Source organism: Scyliorhinus torazame, chromosome 14 (genome assembly GCF_047496885.1).
Source record: "Scyliorhinus torazame isolate Kashiwa2021f chromosome 14, sScyTor2.1, whole genome shotgun sequence".
Lineage (NCBI taxonomy): Eukaryota > Metazoa > Chordata > Chondrichthyes > Carcharhiniformes > Scyliorhinidae > Scyliorhinus > Scyliorhinus torazame.
In genome coordinates, this window is record NC_092720.1 from 164,435,392 (window position 1) to 164,454,874 (window position 19,483).

General features: G+C 45.6%; 1 protein-coding gene and 1 long non-coding RNA gene across 3 annotated transcripts in view; one reads left to right on the plus strand and one right to left on the minus strand.

The window, feature by feature from the left end:
* Nucleotides 1–5,379, plus strand: part of LOC140389223 (uncharacterized) — a 28,101-nt gene extending 22,722 nt beyond the window's left edge. For both annotated transcript variants that reach the window (XR_011934294.1, XR_011934293.1), the window contains exons 2-3: nucleotides 1,274–1,339; nucleotides 4,937–5,379. This is a non-coding gene — a long non-coding RNA (uncharacterized lncRNA). The remainder of the gene's footprint in view (nucleotides 1–1,273; nucleotides 1,340–4,936) is intronic.
* Nucleotides 1–16,513, minus strand: part of LOC140389196 (uncharacterized) — a 150,286-nt gene extending 133,773 nt beyond the window's left edge. The window contains exon 1 of the mRNA XM_072473364.1: nucleotides 15,615–16,513. Coding sequence (XP_072329465.1) covers nucleotides 15,615–16,397 — 783 coding nt within the window. The 5' untranslated portion in view covers nucleotides 16,398–16,513. The remainder of the gene's footprint in view (nucleotides 1–15,614) is intronic.
* Between the last annotated feature and the right edge of the window lie 2,970 nt (nucleotides 16,514–19,483).

The following is a 19,483-nucleotide window of genomic DNA, read 5'->3' on the forward strand; positions in this document are numbered from 1 at the left end:
TATTAGATTGTGGTTGAGTACAATTCTGCTGTTGCTGATGGCTCAAGGCACTTCATGAATTCTCAGTTTTGAGTTGCTGGATCTGTTTGAAATCTATTCCCTTTAGCAGTGGTAGTGCCACACAACATGATGGAGGGCAGTCTTAAAGTGAGGATGTGACCTCATCTAGAGGACTGTGCAGTGGTAACTCATTCTAATACTGTAATATAGAGATGCAGGTAGCACAATGAGGTTATGGTGAAGCATGTTTTTCCTCTTGTTGGTTCCCTCGCCACCTGCCACAGACCCAGTATAGCAGCGATGTCCTTTAGGACTTGGTCAGCTTGGTTTGTAGTGGTGCTAGCAAACCCCTCTTGGTGATGGACATGACGTTCCTCACCCGGAATACATGCTGCGACCTGGCTCCTATCACTGCTTCACTTCCTTGTCCATGTTTGACCTGATGCCATGCAACTTCATGGGGGTCAGGAGTTGATGTTGAGGACTTGCTGGGCAACTCCCTCCTGACGGAATATCACTGTGCTGCCATCTCTGTTGGGTCTGTCCTTTTGGTGGGACAGAGTACACCCAAAGATGGTGCTGTGGTGTCTGGGACATTATCTGTGAGGTACAATTCCTTGAGTATGACTATATCAGGCTGTTGCTTTAACTAGTCTTTGAGACAGCCCCCCCCATTTCAGTCCCCAGGTGATGGTTAGGACGACTTTCCAATGTCAACAGGCTGGCTTTGTCATTGTTGTTTCTGGTGCGATGCTGGGTGGTCTGTCCAGTTTTAGTCTTATTTGACTTCTCTGTACTGAAATGATACAGTGGCTTGTTCAGCCACTTCCAAATCAAAGTCACATGTAGACCAGACCAGGTAAGGATGACAGCTTTCCTTCCCTAAAGGACATTAGTGAAGCAGATGGATTTTTACAATAATTCAATAGATTCATGACTATCATTTGCAAGACAAGTTTTAATTTGAGATTTATTAATTGAATTAAAATTCAATGGTTTGCATGGTGTGATTTGAACTCAAGATTATATGGCATTAATCCAAACCTCCGATTCACTCAAACTGTAACATTACTACGAAGCTACTGCCCCATCATTTGTCCATTGACGTTAATGAAAATTGAGAGATGTGTATAATGAGTAGCTGATCCAATATCATCTGTTTTACACTAAAAGCACTCCCCATTTCCTTGTCAATTTTGCTTACAAATTTAATTTTAAGATACTGAAGAAAGATCATTCACCAAGATGGAAAATTATCTGATTTCATCCTCAGACCCAACTCAAGGACCCAAACTGTTCGAGGAAAGAGCATTAGCCTATCTGATTGGTTGGACTCCAGGTAATACTCACTGACCATGATGCTTGGAGTAGGTTTGCTCAACACTTTGGTTCAATTTTTGATATTTGTATTTCTTAAACCTCCTCCCTCAGAACTGATAAAGGAGAGTAATGGAGGGGAAAGGGGGTTAGATGGGGCCTTAATCAGTGTCGACATTTACAAAGCACATCCTCAGTGGCCTAATGGATAAGGCACTGATCCCTGAAGCTTCAGATTGTAGGTTCAAGACTCATCTGGGGCAGAGTAAAGTTTTGTCCAGATACTAGCATCATTTGTCTTGATTTAGAGGATGGCGAATCTGTGGAATTTGCAACCACAGTAAGGCTAGGGAGGCCACGTCACTGAATATATTTAAGAAGGAGATTGATAGATTTCTCGAGGTGTCAAGGGGTATAGGAGAGAGCAACAATGTGGTGTTGAGATAGAGGAATAGCCATGATGATATTGAACAGGCTGGAAGGACAGATGGCCTACTCCTGCTCCCATTTTCTATGTTTCCATGAAGGAGGTTGGGATGGATAATCAGTAAAAGTTGAGACCATTGCAGAACTCAGCAATACAACTGTGTAATGTTCAGAATCATATCCCAATGGAAATGCCAGTTAGGTAAACATCAGTGGCAGTTAATAGATCAGGTCACTATGGGAGGCATCGTGGTCCCAGGAAAATCCCAGAAAGAGCTGTGATGAATGCAGGATTTCAGATATATTGGATTATAAACATTTGGCAATTCAAGGGATAAAAGCTGGGTTTAGAGTGTGTTTGACTGCAGCAGTCATGTTTTTAAAAGAATCTTGTTTTGCAAGACCAGAAAGACTTTAGGAGCCAGAGGTGAAATTCACCAGAGTAAAACGCATGGGCTGATGCAATGTTGTTTGAATAAGGGGAGTCCCTGGGGAGTTAATGTGTTTTCAGCCTGGGGAGTTTATGTGCTTTCAGCCTGGGGAGTTAATTTGTTTTCAACTTGGGGAGAGAATGTCATTGCTGGGTCGAGTTAAGGTATTTGGACATTTTGAGTTGTGGTCTAAAAGGGTAGCCAGATTAGAACTCAAGTAAAGTATTTTGCTCTCTCAGTAAGATGGTTAAAACAAATATTAGTAATACTTAAAGCAGTGCAGACTTGTCTGAGGACAAGGGGAAGCTGAAATAAACCTGTTAAAACAGTTTCTTGAAGACATCCAGCCAGAATCTGCAGGGGTTCTAACAGGTTCCAAATCTGTTCTGGAAAGTAAGTATTACCATGTGTCATTGGGATGTAGGATGGATGGAGAGCTGTATGGTTTTTTTTCTTGTTGTTTAATTAGGAATAAAGATAGTAATTAAGGGTATTGTATTTACTATATTGAGTAGTATTGTTTAAGGGGTAATTGTAAGCTATTTTCGGGTGTGATGTTAAAGAGTTTAATATTGTTTTAAAAACATCAACATTTTTTTCATGCAATAACTCCTGGAGCGAAGTATAAAATATTGTGGTTTTGGTCCAGTTTCCTGTTGGGGTTTGTTGGGGTCTGGTCTGGGAACATAATCAAGCAAACGGAGAATTAATATTTAACAATGAAGCTGAGCTTTACGATGTCTGGTATTAGCTGCAGAACTATTATTAGTAAAGACACCAGAGAACCTCACCTTCAAACACCATCTATGCGCACAAGCAAATGGGTTCATCATGGCAGCTTCGGTAATGCCTCCCCCATTACATCCCACACCTCATAACCACATAGTATTGTTCTGACACGGGTTGATGACACAAATGAGAACCAGGCTGAATATAGAAAGTTCAGAGAGGAAGTTAAAAAGCAAAGCAAAGAGAGAGTATGAGAAGAGACTGGCAACTAAAAAGGCACATGGGAAACTTACCTTTATTAGACAAGGCTGCTGCGCCTGTCCAACTCAGATACTTTCAGACCAATTTATTGACTCAACAGTTTTACCTAGGTGTCTTTAATATGGAGAACAAAGGACAATTACAAGTATAAATTAAACTTTATTAAACACATAATAACCCATAAATTAAACCAAAATATATACCAGAAACACTCAAGATTCGGTTATACTTTTCGTAAAGGTGGCTTGATGGAACTGTGGGTTTGATTCGTGAGTCCTTCTGATCCATCATTATGAAGGTGAGTCTCTCTGGCAGCTTCTTCCTTCCTTCCTTCTCTGGTCAATCTTCTGGATGATCAAGGTCACCTCTCATGTCGAGTCCTCGCTTCTGATGTGCCCCCGTGGCTATTTTTATCCCCCCTCCCTTTGCGCTCTTTTTCCATTTCCTCTTGCTTTCTGCTAATAAAGCCTCGGGAGGGGTTCTGAGTACCTAATAGTCCAGTTGATGATCAGTTGGCAGGACACCTGAGCCCGCCCCAGGTGTCATCTCCGGTGGTGTGGTCTGCATGTACTGCCTTACCAAATAAGGTACGGCAGGAATTCTGGGTGCCTGAGAGACTGGCTCAATCTGGGCTACAGACAATAGACCAGTGCATAAGGTCATAAGACATAGAAGCAGAGTTAGGCCATTCGGCCCATCGAATAGGATATCAATAGGATCAATGATCGCATGATGGGTGATTAACAGGGCAGGTCCAGACATGCCCTGACAGCTTGTCTGAGTTCAGTGTATTCAAACTTGGCCAAATCCAAATTCCCATCAGGCTGTTCACCGGTGCTGACTGTAGTATAATTGAAATTGTCCAATCCTTTAATTTAGAATATCCAATTTTAATTGGGCTCAAAACTAGGCCCTGTCAGGTTCCCACAGGCATAGATCATATAATTTACAGTGCAGAAGGAGGCCATTCGTCCCATCGAGTCTGCACCGGCCCTTGGAAAGAGCACCCTACCTAAGTCCATACCTCCACCCTATCCCCACACCTCCACCCTATGCCCATAACCCCATCTAACCTTTTTTGGACACTAAGAGCAATTTAGAACAGCCAATCCACCTAACCTGCACATCTTTGGACTGTGGGAAGGAACCGGAGCACCCGGAGGAAACCCACGCAAACATGGGTAGAATACAAGAGCAACTTCATAAAACGCTGGTTAGGCCTCAACCGGTGTATTGTATTCTGGTCACTAATTAGAGGAAGGATGTGATTGCACTGGAGTGGGTACAGAAGAGATTTACCAGGATGCTACCTGGGTTGGAGATGTTGAGCTATCAGGAAAGATTGGATAGGCTGGGACTGTTTTCCTTGGAGCAGCGGAGGTTGAGAGGGGACCTGATAAGGGTGTATTACATTATGAGGGGCATTGATAGTGTACGGGTTTATTCAGTTTATTCCCTTATTTCCCCTTGCTTTTATTTCTGCTGTTACATTTTTGATTTTGGATGTTTAATGGATCTGTGACTTTAAGACAAAGATGCCTGAAACTTTAATTTAAACAGAAAGACTGTGCTGCTTTGACTGGCATCAGTGATGACCCAAATTGATTGATGTGGCTGGTTGTCAATGAATTGGCCTAAAAGGTGATGCTTTATCCAGTAACAGGTGGTGATTGTTCTTTCCCACTGAAATGGTTCGGAGACGTAAAGAGTTTTCAGTTTCACTTTTGGAAGCTAAGGGAGAAAAACTATTTTCCTCACTCTGTTTTCTCCAGAAATAACCAGCGAATTCTCACCAAAAGGTCACTGTAGGAACCAACTCTCTGTCTGCAGAAAAGGCTGACGCAAGCAGAGACCAGAATCTGATAACTCTCTCTGCAGAACAGGCTGGTCTGAAGCACTCCTGGAAAAACTGTCAGTAAGATATTGGTAACTGCAAGGAAGATTATTCCGGGCTGTAGGCCAGAGACTTTAAACCACACTCATACTGTGAAGAAAGTGCACTGAAGAACTCATCATCTGAAGCAAGGACTCTTATTTTTGGACCTTAATCCTTATTACTTTTGTCCCTTTTCACCCCTCTGTGTTTGTCTGTCTTGTGGGTAGAGGGTGGGGTACTTAAAGGGGGAGTCAACTACTAGCTTGCAGTTATGCAGCTGCATTCACTACATATTTGTTCTTATTATAAATAAACAGCAATTGTGTTTAAACTGACAAACCTGGTGACTGTAATTATTGGAGAGCTAATGGCCAAAGATTTGGGGATTTTTATGAGAATTATTGGTTAATTCACTCATGTTATTACTCCGGGATTAGTGGAGTTGGAATTGACCGCTCATTTGCCCAGGATGTTGTAACAATTGGGTGGAGAGGAAAGCACTTTTTCTGTCAGTAGAGGGTCAATAGAAAGGGGGCATAGATTTACGAGGTAGAAGGTTAAGAGGGGAGTTTAGAAGACACTTTTTCAGCCAGAATGTGGTGGGAGTCTGGAACGCTACCTGAAAGGCTGGTTGACTCAGAAACTCTCGTAACATTCAAGAAGTATTTAGATATTCACTGGCACTGCTGTCACCAAGCGCTGGAAATTGGGATTAGTATAGTCAGATATTTGTTGACCAACGTGGACATGTTGGGCTGAATGACCTTTACTGTGCTGCAAACGTCTATAAATCTAACATGAAAGGAAATCCAAAAGCCTTATTTTAGGCTTCTAAATACTAAAAGGGGGAGTGGGCAATTAGTGGCCTAAAAGGGGTCACATATAAAGCAGAGGTACTAAATGAGCACTGCAGCAAAGTAAAAGATGCTGCCCAAGTCATACTGAAAGTGGAGGTAGTTGAGGCACAGATTAGTATCAAAGGCTGAGAAAGAGGAGGTACTAAAGAGGCTGGCTGTATCTAAAGTCAGTACGTCAACAGGTCCGGGTGGGATGTAAGCTACGATGCCGAGGGAGTAAGGATGGAAAGTGTGGACGGCCATCTGATTGCAGGAAAATGACCAAAAACAAACATGGGCTAAAATGTCACCTGACCACGTCGAAATGAGATCTCACTGAATATCGGTATGTGTGACCTCCTGGTGAAGTGGTCAGCGTGATTCACCAAGGCATCTGACAACCAAAGAGTTGTTTCATGAGATTGAAGTTTCATTGCTAGATACGTCAGGAGATAATGAGTGAAAATGAACAACTACATCAGCCTTAGAGACCAGCACCCCCACATTAAAAAGTTAACGTGTCACCATCAAGTAGAAATCCAGTCAGACTAATGAACTCACTGAGTTCCTGATGTTACTGTGCAGTTTGTCCTTCAGTCCATTCTCCCTGCTTATTGGTTTGCAAAGAACCGCCTCCATTTCCTTATTGGGCTGACAGAGTGTTTTCCTGGCGGGACGGTTGTTTCACTCAACAGATTGTTACTCAGTGGTCTGAATTTCAGTTCCTGGGACTGATTTAGGACAGAGGGGGAGAGGAATCGGAGCCCCAAAACGATAGACATCAAGAGCCCATTCAGAAAGCGAGATATCAATATTCACGCCTGGATCTGGCTCAGTATGTCTGGATAGATATATCTGAGATGGTTTAATGGAATCAGTCTGATTCCCAGGACAAAGCGTCAATGATAAATCAGGATATTTATTAACCTATCTATTTAAATGTGGCTAAGGTGGGAATGATTTCTCACCAGGGCTCCTGGTCTGCTTCACATCTTAAAATAAAGAGACTTGCATTTACAAAGAGGGCGATTCTGCGACCCCAGGCCCAAATTCCGCTGGGCCAGTGAATTTGGCGAGAGGCACAAAACGGGATTTGTGCCGATGTTAATCGGGGCCTGGTGCTCCCGATCCGTTTCAGCTGGTGTGATCAGGATTTTGCCCAGACACAGCGAGGACCGAGCCAGAACTCATCCTCATTCATTTAAATCCAATGACTGAGCTCTCACTAGGGAAGGAGGGAGTCTACAGAATGAACAACCCAAGGGGCTGGTTGCATGTCACTCATAGAGGGAAGGCGGGACAGTTATGGTCAGGCCAGGGGAGGGGGGCAATCTAGGACTGTCCATTGGGCTTTAAATCACAGATCATGCACTCGCTGCCCTGATGCATTGAGTGTGATGGCATGAATGCAATAAGAACATAAGTGGCGGAATTCTCCGTTCCTGAGACTAAGTGTTGACAGCGGGGCAGGATTTGCAGACTTCTACTATGGCAAAACCAGTACCACATCTGGATCGATTCAATGACCGTTGAGGGGCTTGCACCGACACCACAAGGAACACAATCGATTCCAATGACAAATGGAGCAGGATTCGCTGCATTTGTGATTTACTGTGGAGGCTTTTGGGGTGGCACAGTGATTAGCACTCCTGCCTCAGCTGCCTCACAACTCCTGGGATCCGGGTTCAATTCCGGTCTTGGGTGACTGTGAAGAGTTTGCACTTTCTCCCCGTGTCTGTGTGGGTTCCCTCCGGGTGCTCCAGTTTCCTCCCACAGTCAACGGCTGCCTTGAACCTTTTCGTCTCTGGCTCTTTCCAGTCTCGAGCAGGGACCTGTGTGGTATATTGCAGACATCAAAACACAGGTGCATTAGCGAATTGACAGATACCCAGTATGCCCGGGCATCTGACTACAAAATGTTTAACCTGGACCAGGCCACTCGTATGCCTGGGCAGTAGTATTCTCCGCCGTGCAGGTTAGGTGGATTGGCCACGCTAAATTGCCCCATAGTGTCCAAAAGGTTAGTAGGGTTACTGGGTTACGGGAAAGGGTGGAGGCGTGGACTTAAGTAGGGTGCTCTTTCCAAGGATCGGTGCAAACTCAAATGGCCAACTTCTGCACTGTAAATTCGAGGCTGACAAGCTGCAGCCTGATATACACACTACACTCCCCACACATACCATCCCAGCCAACAAGATGGCAGCGAAGAGAGCAGAATCCCATTTTACAGATGTCGAGCTCGACACCCAGCTTAACGCCGAGGCGGAGCAGGCGACCTTGCACCCCGGCCCAGGAAGGAGGCTGCCAGCCGCTGCCGTTTGCAATGCTTGGGCCACAATGAGGGACAATGGCTCAGTGTCCTTGCAAGTTGGCTGTTGTGGGCAGCAATTCCTGAAGACCGCGCTGGGTGGCGGGATTGGTGAGGGTTGATCAGCTTTCATCTGGAGGATGATCATGTGATTTTGGGGGCAACCTGAGGATCAAGGGATGGGTGACCTCGCTGACTCTGTCTCTCTCCTTCTCCACTGCCTCACGGATTAAGAATGAATATTGCATTTCGGCCAGCCCGCAAGCTATATTCCTGGTAACTGCTGCCGAGGCAGATACACCATGGCAAGAGCACCAGGGACAGCCCAGGCTTAACCCAGCACCACTTGAGTCTTCCACCTCAGGGTGCTGCTGGTGAGACTCATGTCCCGGCCGCCCGTCAGGCCGAAAAGGGGGGGTCAGAAGACAGCTCTTACTGTAGGCCACGTGACTACAGGAGATGCGGGTCTTTCAAAGACAATATATGCCAGCGAAGACTCCGGCTTCACAGGAAGACTGTATGGCACCGATGCCTAGTTCTCCCAGAGCTGGCACTGTTGCTCGTTTTAGCCTTAGTTTACTTTATTCTTATTCTGTCACCTTTGCTCATGAGTCGCCAGGTATCTTTCTGATACCGCCACGTGGTTCAAGTCCAAGTAATGATTAATAATACAACACACCGCTTAGTAAGCGTTAAATCAATGCTCATTTGTTATATACAGCAATAAATACTTACACAATAATCCTACTTCTAGACTCCTACCTACCACTAAAGGCCAATACTTAACTTTGGAAATGGCCCACCAGGTCAGGGAAACGAATGGTCTTTTGAATTGGTTCTGAGCCTGCGGGATTCAAAGGCTGGTACAAGTCGATAGTCAGGAGCGCCTATCTGGTAGCGATCGCTGGAGTAACACTTACGGTTTTCTTTGTCGAAGGGTCTCGAAAGTTGCGAGCAGGAAGAGAAGGGTTAAGTTGAACTTGGCCCCTATTCTTATAGTCCCCAGGGGCTTCCCGCCTCTCGGGGCGGACCTCGTACCTGGTTCCACGTGATTGGACTTGGTCCCAATCACTTGGTTCGATATGCTCCAATAATGGGGCGATACCTTGATCGGGGGGTGGTCGTCTACCTTCCTTTGTGTCAGCCCCTGCTGGCGCCGAAAGGTCTGGGTCGGCTTTCAATTGCTAATTTGGAGCAATTGTTCCCGGGGATGGCTGATTAGAATGCAGATGGCTGGGTTGTTGTGATGTTGATGGCTGCAGGTATCGGTCTGGGCTGACTTCCCCAGAGCCGAATACACTGTTTTACCTGCAGCTGTCCGTTTGAGTCCTGTTGGCTGATTTTCCCATCAGCCTCTTCCGTTTGCCATTTTAGATCGGGGTTTGACCATTCTAATCGGGAATCAGCCATTTTAGGTGGCTATAGCACCAAGAGGGTTCAATTCCCATACCAGCTTACCCAGACAGGCACTGGAATGTGGCGACTAGGGGCTTTTCACAGTAACTTCATACTTGTGACAATAAAAGGCTATTATTATTATTCAGAGGACACCCGCTTCCAGTGGCCGTTAAACTCATGGCTGCCTTGAACCTTTTCGTCTCTGGCTCTTTCCAGTCTCGAGCAGGGACCTGTGCGGTATATTGCAGACATCAAAACACAGGTGCATTAGCGAATTGACAGATACCCAGTATGCCCTGGCATCTGACTACATAATGTTTAACCTGGGCCAGGCCACTAGAATGCCTGGGCAGTAGTATTCTCCGCCATCGGGGATGCCCCAGTTCCAGGGGGCGATCGATGGCACCTATGTCACCCTTAGAGACCTGACTCGACAGGCGGTGCCTTTCATTAACAGGAAGTGGTTCCACTCCCTCAACATCCAGTTGGTGTGTGACCACCAACTTAACATCATGCACGTCTGTGCACACTATCATGGGAGAGTGCACGATGCCTACACCCTGGCACACTCGGGTACCCGGCATCTTCGGTCACCCTCGTCTGCGGAGTTGGTAAATGGGGAACAAGGCTTACCTAAGCTAAGGTCTTAGCTAATGACGCCAGTGTGGAGACCCCAGCCTGAAGCACAAAGCCGATAAAATGAGGCCCACTCTGCCTCCAGGAGTGTCATTGAGCGGTCTCAAGATATAGTTTTGCTGTCTGGACAGCTATGGCGCAGCTCTGCAGAAAGTCGTGTGCATGCTGCATCCTCCACAACCTGGCATAGCAGCAAGGTGACATGATGGAGAAGGAAGAGGAAAATGCCACCTCACGGAGGTGGAGGACCAGGCCGGGTCGAGGAGGATCTGTCGGATGCTGAACAGGTGGCGGCCAGGGTTCTACAGGCTGAATGAGCAGGGAAAAACATAGCCTCCAGACTTACCAAGTAGGAGGTTCTTTGTCTGGCAGCTCTGTCACCACGTCCCCCTTATCCTGAAACCCTGCCTTGCCTGATTCCTTGCCCCCATCCCTTCCCATTGCCCTTGCAACCCCTTCCCGTCGCTCATTTCCCACTTCCCGTCTTTCCCATCGCTCATTTTCCCCCATTGTTCCCCCCTTCTCGTCACTCCCCTTCCTGTCACCCTTGTTCCCTTTCCTCCAAATATTGCCACCCTTTTTCTTCAACCTTTTCCCCAATCCCACCGATTGGCAGTGTCTTTCTAAGGGAGGATGATGACAACTCGCTCCTCACGCTCTGAGAAAGTCTGACTTCTATCTCTCTCGGATGACAGACCACCAATCTCTGGCTCATTCCTGAGTGTGTGGTGGGGGCACTTTCTTCTGGGCCACAGTAAATTGTGGAAGGGAGATGCGGGGCAGAGGGAGCGAGGTTTGGGCCCACGGTGATGCTGTCATACCAGGATGTCTCAGAGAGGTGTTGTCATGGCCTGTCACTTCTGGGTGAGGCTGGAGGCCTGTGGAAGGTCAGAGGTCCCATGTGGAGGTGAGCCCATCTGTGGGTAAGCAGCAAGAGTGAGAGGCACATTGGAGTCGGTAAGCCAAGTTCATTAATATTGACAATTTACATTGAGCATCCTCTTCCTCCTAACACTGTGTGACTACAGCCGTGCCAACTCAATGATCCTCTATCTTCCTGCTCTTATCTGCCTTCCTTCTCCTACAAGCAACCCCCCCCCCAAGATTGCACATCAGAAGCGGAGGTGGCCTGCTTCATTCTATACCCTGCAGCCTGGACCTAGATAGCCCTGGATGGCCTTTGGGGGTCACAGCTGACACCATAATCAACCTGTTCTTATCCATCTTGGTAATGAAATACAATTTTTTTTAAATCACCTTGTTCTTCCCATCGCCAAGGAGATGCACCGGTGTCAGGAGTGGAGGATTCAGAAGGGCTGGAGACTGCCAGGGTCATCAAGGGGAAAGGCCCCAGGATGAGTTCTAGTATTTCCACCTCCCTCGCTGGCTCCTGGGTTACTCCATGGGTTGGAGGAGCAGCTGGGGTAAGCTCAATGTCAGCTTGCGCTGCCAGTCCTGGAGGCCCACTGTTATCTGAACCATGTGTCAAGGCCCTCACCGATGGTCCCCAGTGACTGGGCCAAGCTCTGGAAAGCTGCAGCAATGCCCATCTGTGCCTGGGACATGTCCGTGTGTGACTGGGCCTCAATCATACACATCACATACTGAGCCAAGCCTTGGACGTCAGCTGACATGGCTTGGATGTCTTGCTCCAGGATTTCCACTGCAGACAGCACACTTGCAGTATTGGCCTGGGCCATGCAATGCTGGCACTATCTCCTGCTTCTGGACTCTTCCAGTTGGCCTTGCAGTCATGGGAATGTCACTGATATCCCTTCCTGCAAAGCCTGCTCTGCATTTGCATCTCGACCAGTGAAGGGCTCAACTTTTCCAAAGGCCTGACATTTGGCTTGGGGGCAGCTGTTTCCTGGGATCCAGCAGACCTCTGACTGCCTGCTCCTTTGAAAGTTCCTGCCTCCACCTGATGTGCCACAGCTGCTGTGCGGTGCTCATCAGAGGGTGCCCCAGAAGCCTCTCTGTTAACATATCCCACCGAGGTGAATGCCTCTACGCTGGTGGATGGTGCTGGCGAAAAAAGTACCGGGAACTGTGTTCTCAGCTCCGGTGTTCTCGGACACTTTGGACGGGGGGGGGGGGGGGCGGGGGGAAGAGACTCACACATCCATCCGTCCCCCCACCCCCAATGCATCTTTGTCTGCTCTATGGGCTATCTATCTTGTCCAACGGAGACACAAAGAGGATATTGTGAGGTGGTGGCCTGGCTAGTATGGGGGAGGGCGTTTATAGCAGGTGACATGTGTGAGCAAGGCACCTATCCAAAGAAAGGTTGTGATGCGGACTCTGGGAGGGGTGTGGTTCTGAGGAAGATGCTGGTAGTTTGGGATTTAGAAGATTGTCAGGGTTTATGGCTAGATCCCAGATGTTTGGATGGAAGTGATATAGGGGGGCAGGCAGGTGGGTACTGAGCCTGGCAGCTCGAAGGCAGTCATTCGTCTTCTTGCAGCATTGGAGGCCGGTCCTCCTCGTAATACTGCCAACACTGACAGCCTTTGGCACTGCATCCCAGGCTTCTGACTTCACATGGTCTGGAAGTCTCCCAACCCTGGGGAATAGGGTAGTCCTCCTCTCTGCGCCCACACATTGTATCGATCTTCGTGCAGCCATCTTCTTGGCTGAAATGACAGTCAGTGCAGCGGGGAATGTTTAAAAGCTGCTTCTGCTTGTCAAAGGTTGACAGCTAATTTCTGACTCCGGCGAATCACATGTTTGGGAGTCGGGAATTTGGCGCAATTCATGTGGGGTTGCGGGGGGTAAATTGCCCACTTGCCTAAATTGAACTGGGCCTCTTCAGCGCTCCTCCCGCCAGCGTGAAACACTCCAGTTTTTCTGCTGGGAGGGCACTTAGGGAAAAAAGTCTCAATATTTGAAAAAAGATAGAACTGTGTGAGAAGCATTTCAGAGGTTCACTGGACTAATTCCTGGGAGGAAGGGCTTATCTTACGAAGAAAGGTCGAACAGGTTGGACTTACTGGAGTCAAGAAGAATGAGAGCTGACCTTGGTGAAACATAATATCCTGAGGGGACTTGATTGGGTGAATGGTGCAATGATGCTTCGTGTGGGAAAGTTTAGAATGAGGAGACAATGCAGAATGAGATATCTCCCCTTTTAGACAGAGAAGAATCTTTTTTTCTCGGGGTCATTAGTCTGTGCAATTCTCACCCCCAGAAAGCCGTGACTGGGTCACTGAATTAAATTCAGGCTGAATTTGGTAGATTTTTAATAGATCGAAGTCAAGGGTTATGGGAGGCAGACGGAAAGCCCCGGTCTTATCGAAGGGAAGGGCAGGATCAAAGGGCCATTCGGCCTACTCTGCTACTAATTCCTATTTTCCTGTAATTCATGAATTACATAACTCAATTAAGGCTTATTCAAGGTTTGGCTTATTCAAGGCTTTAATTAATCTTAATGTGGTGATACAATAATGCAGGATACAGACCATTTGTCTCAAAATAGCTTCCTTGATTTTGAGTTATTAACTCAATCGAGATTTTGCCTTTCATTGCTTTCTTTTTAATAAATCTGACTCCTTTTGTTACAGTCTAATTCTAACCACCTAAAAACCAGCTACAGAGACAGAGGAAGAGAGCTAGGAGAAACACATTTCCTTTGCCCCATGTCCCTCCCTCCTGGGCATGTGCTGATCCCACCACTGCACAGAACCATCTCTTGGATTCATTTTCCTCTTCTGATCTGCTATCCGAAGCTACCCATCCCACACTGCTGTTGTCAGTTTGAAAGCCACCGAGGATGAAGAATGCTGTTCCCACACGTGAAATCTGTCAAACATTTACCAGGGGGAATGGAGGCAGCAGCTGCAGTAAGTGTGGTTTTATTCAGATGAGACAATAACAAGTTTAAATCCCCACCTGATTTGCTGCTCAAAGTCGCCTCCGTTTCAGGAAACTTGTGTTATTCCTATTTGGAGCAATTTAAATTTGAAACAATGCTCCATGTGGTGTGTAAAGATGGCTACTGCCCTTGAACCTTTATTTATATCTGATAACATTAGGTCACATTAATGTGTAAACAGTCTGCAAAGACATGTATCCAAACCTTCCCCTTCTCATAAAAAAATTAATTGCAAGTTATGCCAGATACAATGTTATGTATTCACTAGCTTGCTTTTTATCTTGAATACCTGCTTCAGTGCAGAGCAATGCAGAGATGACAACAGTTCAAAATCTAAAGAGGTTTATTCATATTACTTTATAATATCTCCTGAATCACAGAATTCTGTACCCAACTGGTATTCTCTGACATAACCCAGATCTTCTATCTCGAAGCTTCTTTGTCTAATTAGCTCTCAAGCTTCAACCCGAGCTTAAGCAATCAAGCACTGTCAAAGATCAGAAAACCAACTAACATAATCAAATACAGTTTGATCAAACTATTGAACACTACACACAGTCTTTCAAAAAAATTATCACACATGAACAAAAAAAGTATTTGTTTTTTCTAGTCTGTTCTAACAGGTGCATTGCACACAGAGGGTTGGATTTTTCAGTTCCGTCAGCAGCAGACACCATCGTGGTTAGGACAGGAAAGTTTGGAAAGCAGCCAAAAGTTGACTTGTGATCGCTCTCCAAATGTTCCTGTGCTTCCGCAAAGATGCCTGCTGCTGGCAGGAAGGGAAAATGCTGCCCACAATCTTTAAAACATTCAGGTCTTTAGTTCCAAATGATTTCTCTGCAAATGAAGTAACATCCCTTTGGAGCAGATAGAAGCGGTTTGAAAAAGATGCTTTGAAGTGGTTTGTGGTTAGACTCTTCCATCACTTTCTCTCTCCCAAACAGGTACTGGTTGAAATGCTCACAAACAAAGACAATATCCAGGCACTCTTTCTCAATCTGTACATAGCATCATTCAGTTTGTGTTAATTTTCTGGATACAAACACAACTGGTTGACTTGCTGCATAAGGGTTGCTCCAAGTCCTGTTTCACTGGCATCTCACTCCAGGATGACTTCATCATTGACACTATAGTACCTCAGCACTGGCTTTGTTGTCGCTAGTTGTTTAATGTGAGTGAAAGCTGCTTCTGTGCCCCAACACCAGTGAACATCCTTTGCAGTGAGATTGTGTAGAGATTCACACTCTGATGACAGATTGTCAAGAACTTGGTGAGGCAGTCCCCATGTGGGTTCACTGATTTCCGAGGGTCTGACAACTGTGTGAAAGGTTTCTGATAGAACTCAGACTGATATTTCACATTGAGGATGGCAAGGAAGCTTTATTGCAAACCTCCCACTCGAAGGGTTTCTCCCGTGTGGATCCTTTGATGTACCAGGCGCTCCTCACACTTGAACGGTTAATATCATGTGAATACGTTGGTGTCTGCGGAGGCTCGATGACTGCGAGAATGATTTGTAGCACACGTCACACATGAATGGCTTCTCCCCCGTGTGGATTCTCTGGTGGATCAGGAGCTTAGATAACTGTGAGAAAGCTTTGACACACACCTCACACTTGAACGGTCTCTCCCCAGTGTGAATGCGTTGGTGGACACGGAGGGTGGATGACTGCGCAAATGATTCATCACAGACCTCACATGTGAACGGTCTCTCCCCTGTGTGGGTGCGCTGGTGGACACGGAGGTCTGTTGATCGTGAGAATGATTTGTCACACAGCTTGCATGAGAATGGTTTCTCACCTGTGTGAATGCGGTGATGTTCTCGGAGGGCCGATGACTCTGAGAATGATTTGTTGCACACCTCGCACGTGAATGGTCTCTCCCCAGTGTGAGTACGTTGGTGGACACGGAGCTCCGATGACCGCGAGAATGATTTATCACAAACCTCGCACGTGAATGGTTTCTCCCCTGTGTGAGTGCGTTGGTGGCTGAGAAGGTTTGATGACCATGTGAATGATTTCTCACATACCTCACATGTGAATGGTTTCTCCCCTGTGTGAATGCGTTGATGGCTGCGGAGGGTCGATGACTGAGAGAATGATTTGTAACACACGTCGCACATGAATGGTCTCTCTCCTGTGTGAGTCCTCTGGTGTCTCAGGAGGTTGGATGAATTGGTGAAAAACGCTTTGCACACCTCACACTTGAGGAGTTTCTCACCCGTGTGAATCCTCTGGTGCATCTGGAGGCTCGAAGGTGTCACGAAAGCTTTATCACAATCTTCACACTTGAATCGTTTCTCTTCCATGTGGCTGCCCTTAACTTAACAATGGTTGTTGATGATGCACCTTGTGTATTAGGAGATCTTTGAGCCTGTGAATCCCTCCACCTCACGCTTGAACAGCTCTCCCCTGTAGTAATCAATCAGTGGTTCATGAGGCTCAATGAATGATTGGAGCTCTCACCACACTTGGAGCCCACTCACACGTCTTCCCAGCCTCACCCTGACCGATCACCCACAGCCGAACCTCCAGAAAAGTTGGTTCTGATGGAAGGTTTCACACCACTGACCAGTTTCAGATCTGATGATTTGTCAAAACTCCCCTGACCCGACTGATTTTCAGATGATGGTTTCACTGCCCAATCTTCTCGGTGTTGAGTAATGCTGTGAAGGGACTGGATGTCTTCCCACAGTTGTGCTGTTGTTCTTTGCTTGATGGTCAGGATCTATCTGCAGTGTCTATCCTCTCTGTATTCTCTGGTGTAGTATGGCGCAATCCTTCTGTAAAACAGGAAAAGGAAACATGATTTCCTCCAACTTTCTCTCCTCCTTTGCTGAAGGGGCTGACTCCTCAGTTAGAGACTGTCCCATAGTGAGTGTCAGTCTGCTATTCCCGTGTGGGGATCAGATGCAGATCCTTTCTTTTCCCTCACTTGACTGTCACATTCCTTCTGTTTTCAACAGGGATGCTGGGCCAGACAATGCAGCTATTTTTTTCCTCCGCCCAGACCCCCATCTTCCCTGGCACCATGAGGGCAATGGAAAAGACAGTCATGCGGGGTGTAAAATGGGCTAAAAATTCACTGAGCTGGAATCTTGCTGGTGAAGACCAGTTGTACCCTTCGATTATGTATTTAATATAAAAAATACTCATCAGAAATATTAATTCGATGGAGATTTTGAAAGTGCTGGAAGCTGAGTAAAATATTTCTTCAGTGTAGCTGATTGAAGGGTTCTGGTTTATCCTGGGAAATTAGACACACTGCACTCACTCAGACTGCACATCCCAAATTCTGTGTGAGGGATTATGATCTCACCTTGGCTTTGGGGATGTCAGCTTTTTAGATGCTGATCCAGTTACCTTGACGAATGTGATATAAAATAATTGTTTTAGAGATATTAGTTACTGTAATGTAGAGATAGGCCAGTCTCATTTTGGTGAGTTCACAGACAAAGGATTTCAGAACGCATGGCAAAGCAAGGAGGAGGTGTGTCCAGCTACGGAGGGGGAAAGGATGCTGGGTAATAGGGGGCCAGAGGAAGGGATTGGAAGTGAGCCAATTAGGATGTATGGCCAGGTCAGGAGGGGTATAGGATGACCTATGGGAATCGTGAATGTGAAACTTGATGCCATTTGTGTGTATCAGTAGAGATTCCTTTGTCCTACAGACTCACTTGATTCCGGAGGTACAGAAAGCAAGATGTGTTTTGTACTGCTGTGAACTGAGTCAGGCTTGCAAGTCAAATAAAATAACTAATGCTGTGCCTGCAAATCCATCTCGACTTTGATTGAGGCCAGACTGACGGGTAAAGAAATTTATGTTTTGTCATTTGGTGCCGAAACCCGGGATTTCTCAAGACGGTTCTGACCAACCGCGAAATCAGAATTAGACTGATTATGAACAGGGAGAGTGGGAAGAAGGGGCCCACAATGTATAGCTGGAAAATTGCTTTTTCCCCTCTTCTTATCGTCTGATTAGTCTGGTCACTCGCGGTTGGTACGGAAAGATCATCTCGACGAAATCAAAGGTCAGTCTGGGGATTAGAAATTTAATTGATGGGATTTCATATTGTTGATTCGGCTTGGGTTAGGTTATGGGTTGATGGAACATCTAAACAAAGATGGTTCAACTCCATGTGTGAGTTCTGATTCGGCTTGGGTTAGGTTATGGGTTGATGTAACATCTAAACAAAGATGGTTCAACTCCATGTGTGAGTTCTGATTTGGCTTGGGTTAGGTTTTGGGTTGATGCAACATCTAAAACAGATGATTCAATTCCATGTGTGAGTGTTTTAAATCTATAGTTGATTAAGCTAAAATTGTACCCTTGGACTGTAGTGGCGACAAACGCAGTTCTGAGGACTAGTTGAGATTATGGGGAATTGCTTGGATAAATTTCAAAACAAAGAACATCCATAGAACTGGATGCTGCATGTTAGTTAAAGCAGAAGTCTCTCAAAGGGTTAACAGCAGCAGCCAAAGTTAAAGACTACAGACAGTGCTTCTCACACAGGCCTTGAGATAACAGCAGCAGCCTGTGGTGTAATCGGATATCTTTCCTTTGAGTCAGTGAACTCCAGCAAAGTTACGTTTTGAATTAATTAAAGGAAGCCAGTGGGTTTCTCCACCTCTTTGATAAAAGTTATTATTTTCGAAAGCAATTGATTGAAATTGCCAGAATCTTAAGTTTTACTTACTTGAAATAATGTTTATCTCATTTTATTTGTGAATTAATAGAAACTTAAAGAAACTCACTGACACCATTTTAAAAAGTGTAAATCTGGAGATGACAGTTGACTTTGCTCCGGTATACATCACCGCAGCTAACTGCTCCCTCATTGATAGCAGCTGACATTTTTGAGAATGTAAGAAAAACTTGTTAAAAGAAAAATTGTTAAGATAAAGAATTAATTAAGTTGTAAATGTTATACAAGTTTGTGTTAAGCAAATCGTAAATTTAGTTCTGAGTTGAGATCAGAGCTAAGCTTGCAAGTTGCAGTAATTCAATTTGAATTTTCAAACATTTTAAGTTTTAAAAGAACACTGTTAGAACCTTTTTAATAATTTTGCCAAGGAGCAAAAAAAATTGCCATTGGTTATAAATAAGCAAATAAATAAAAAATATATAATTAAAAAAAAGAAAGAGCCAAAGTATGAAAGCTAAAGAGTTAATTAGATTATGGAGACAATATCGTCAACATGAGAGGGATAAGATCATGTTATTAAGTTGGCAAGAAAATGCCCTTAAAATGGGGATTCCAATTAGTGAAGAAAAAAAAAACAATGGGCTACGTAGTTCAATGGCTGGCCTTGCATTGACAGAGGCAGAAGATGAAGATTAAGATAATTTGACCAGGTCGGCTAGGATTTCGACTGCACCTGTAGCATTGTC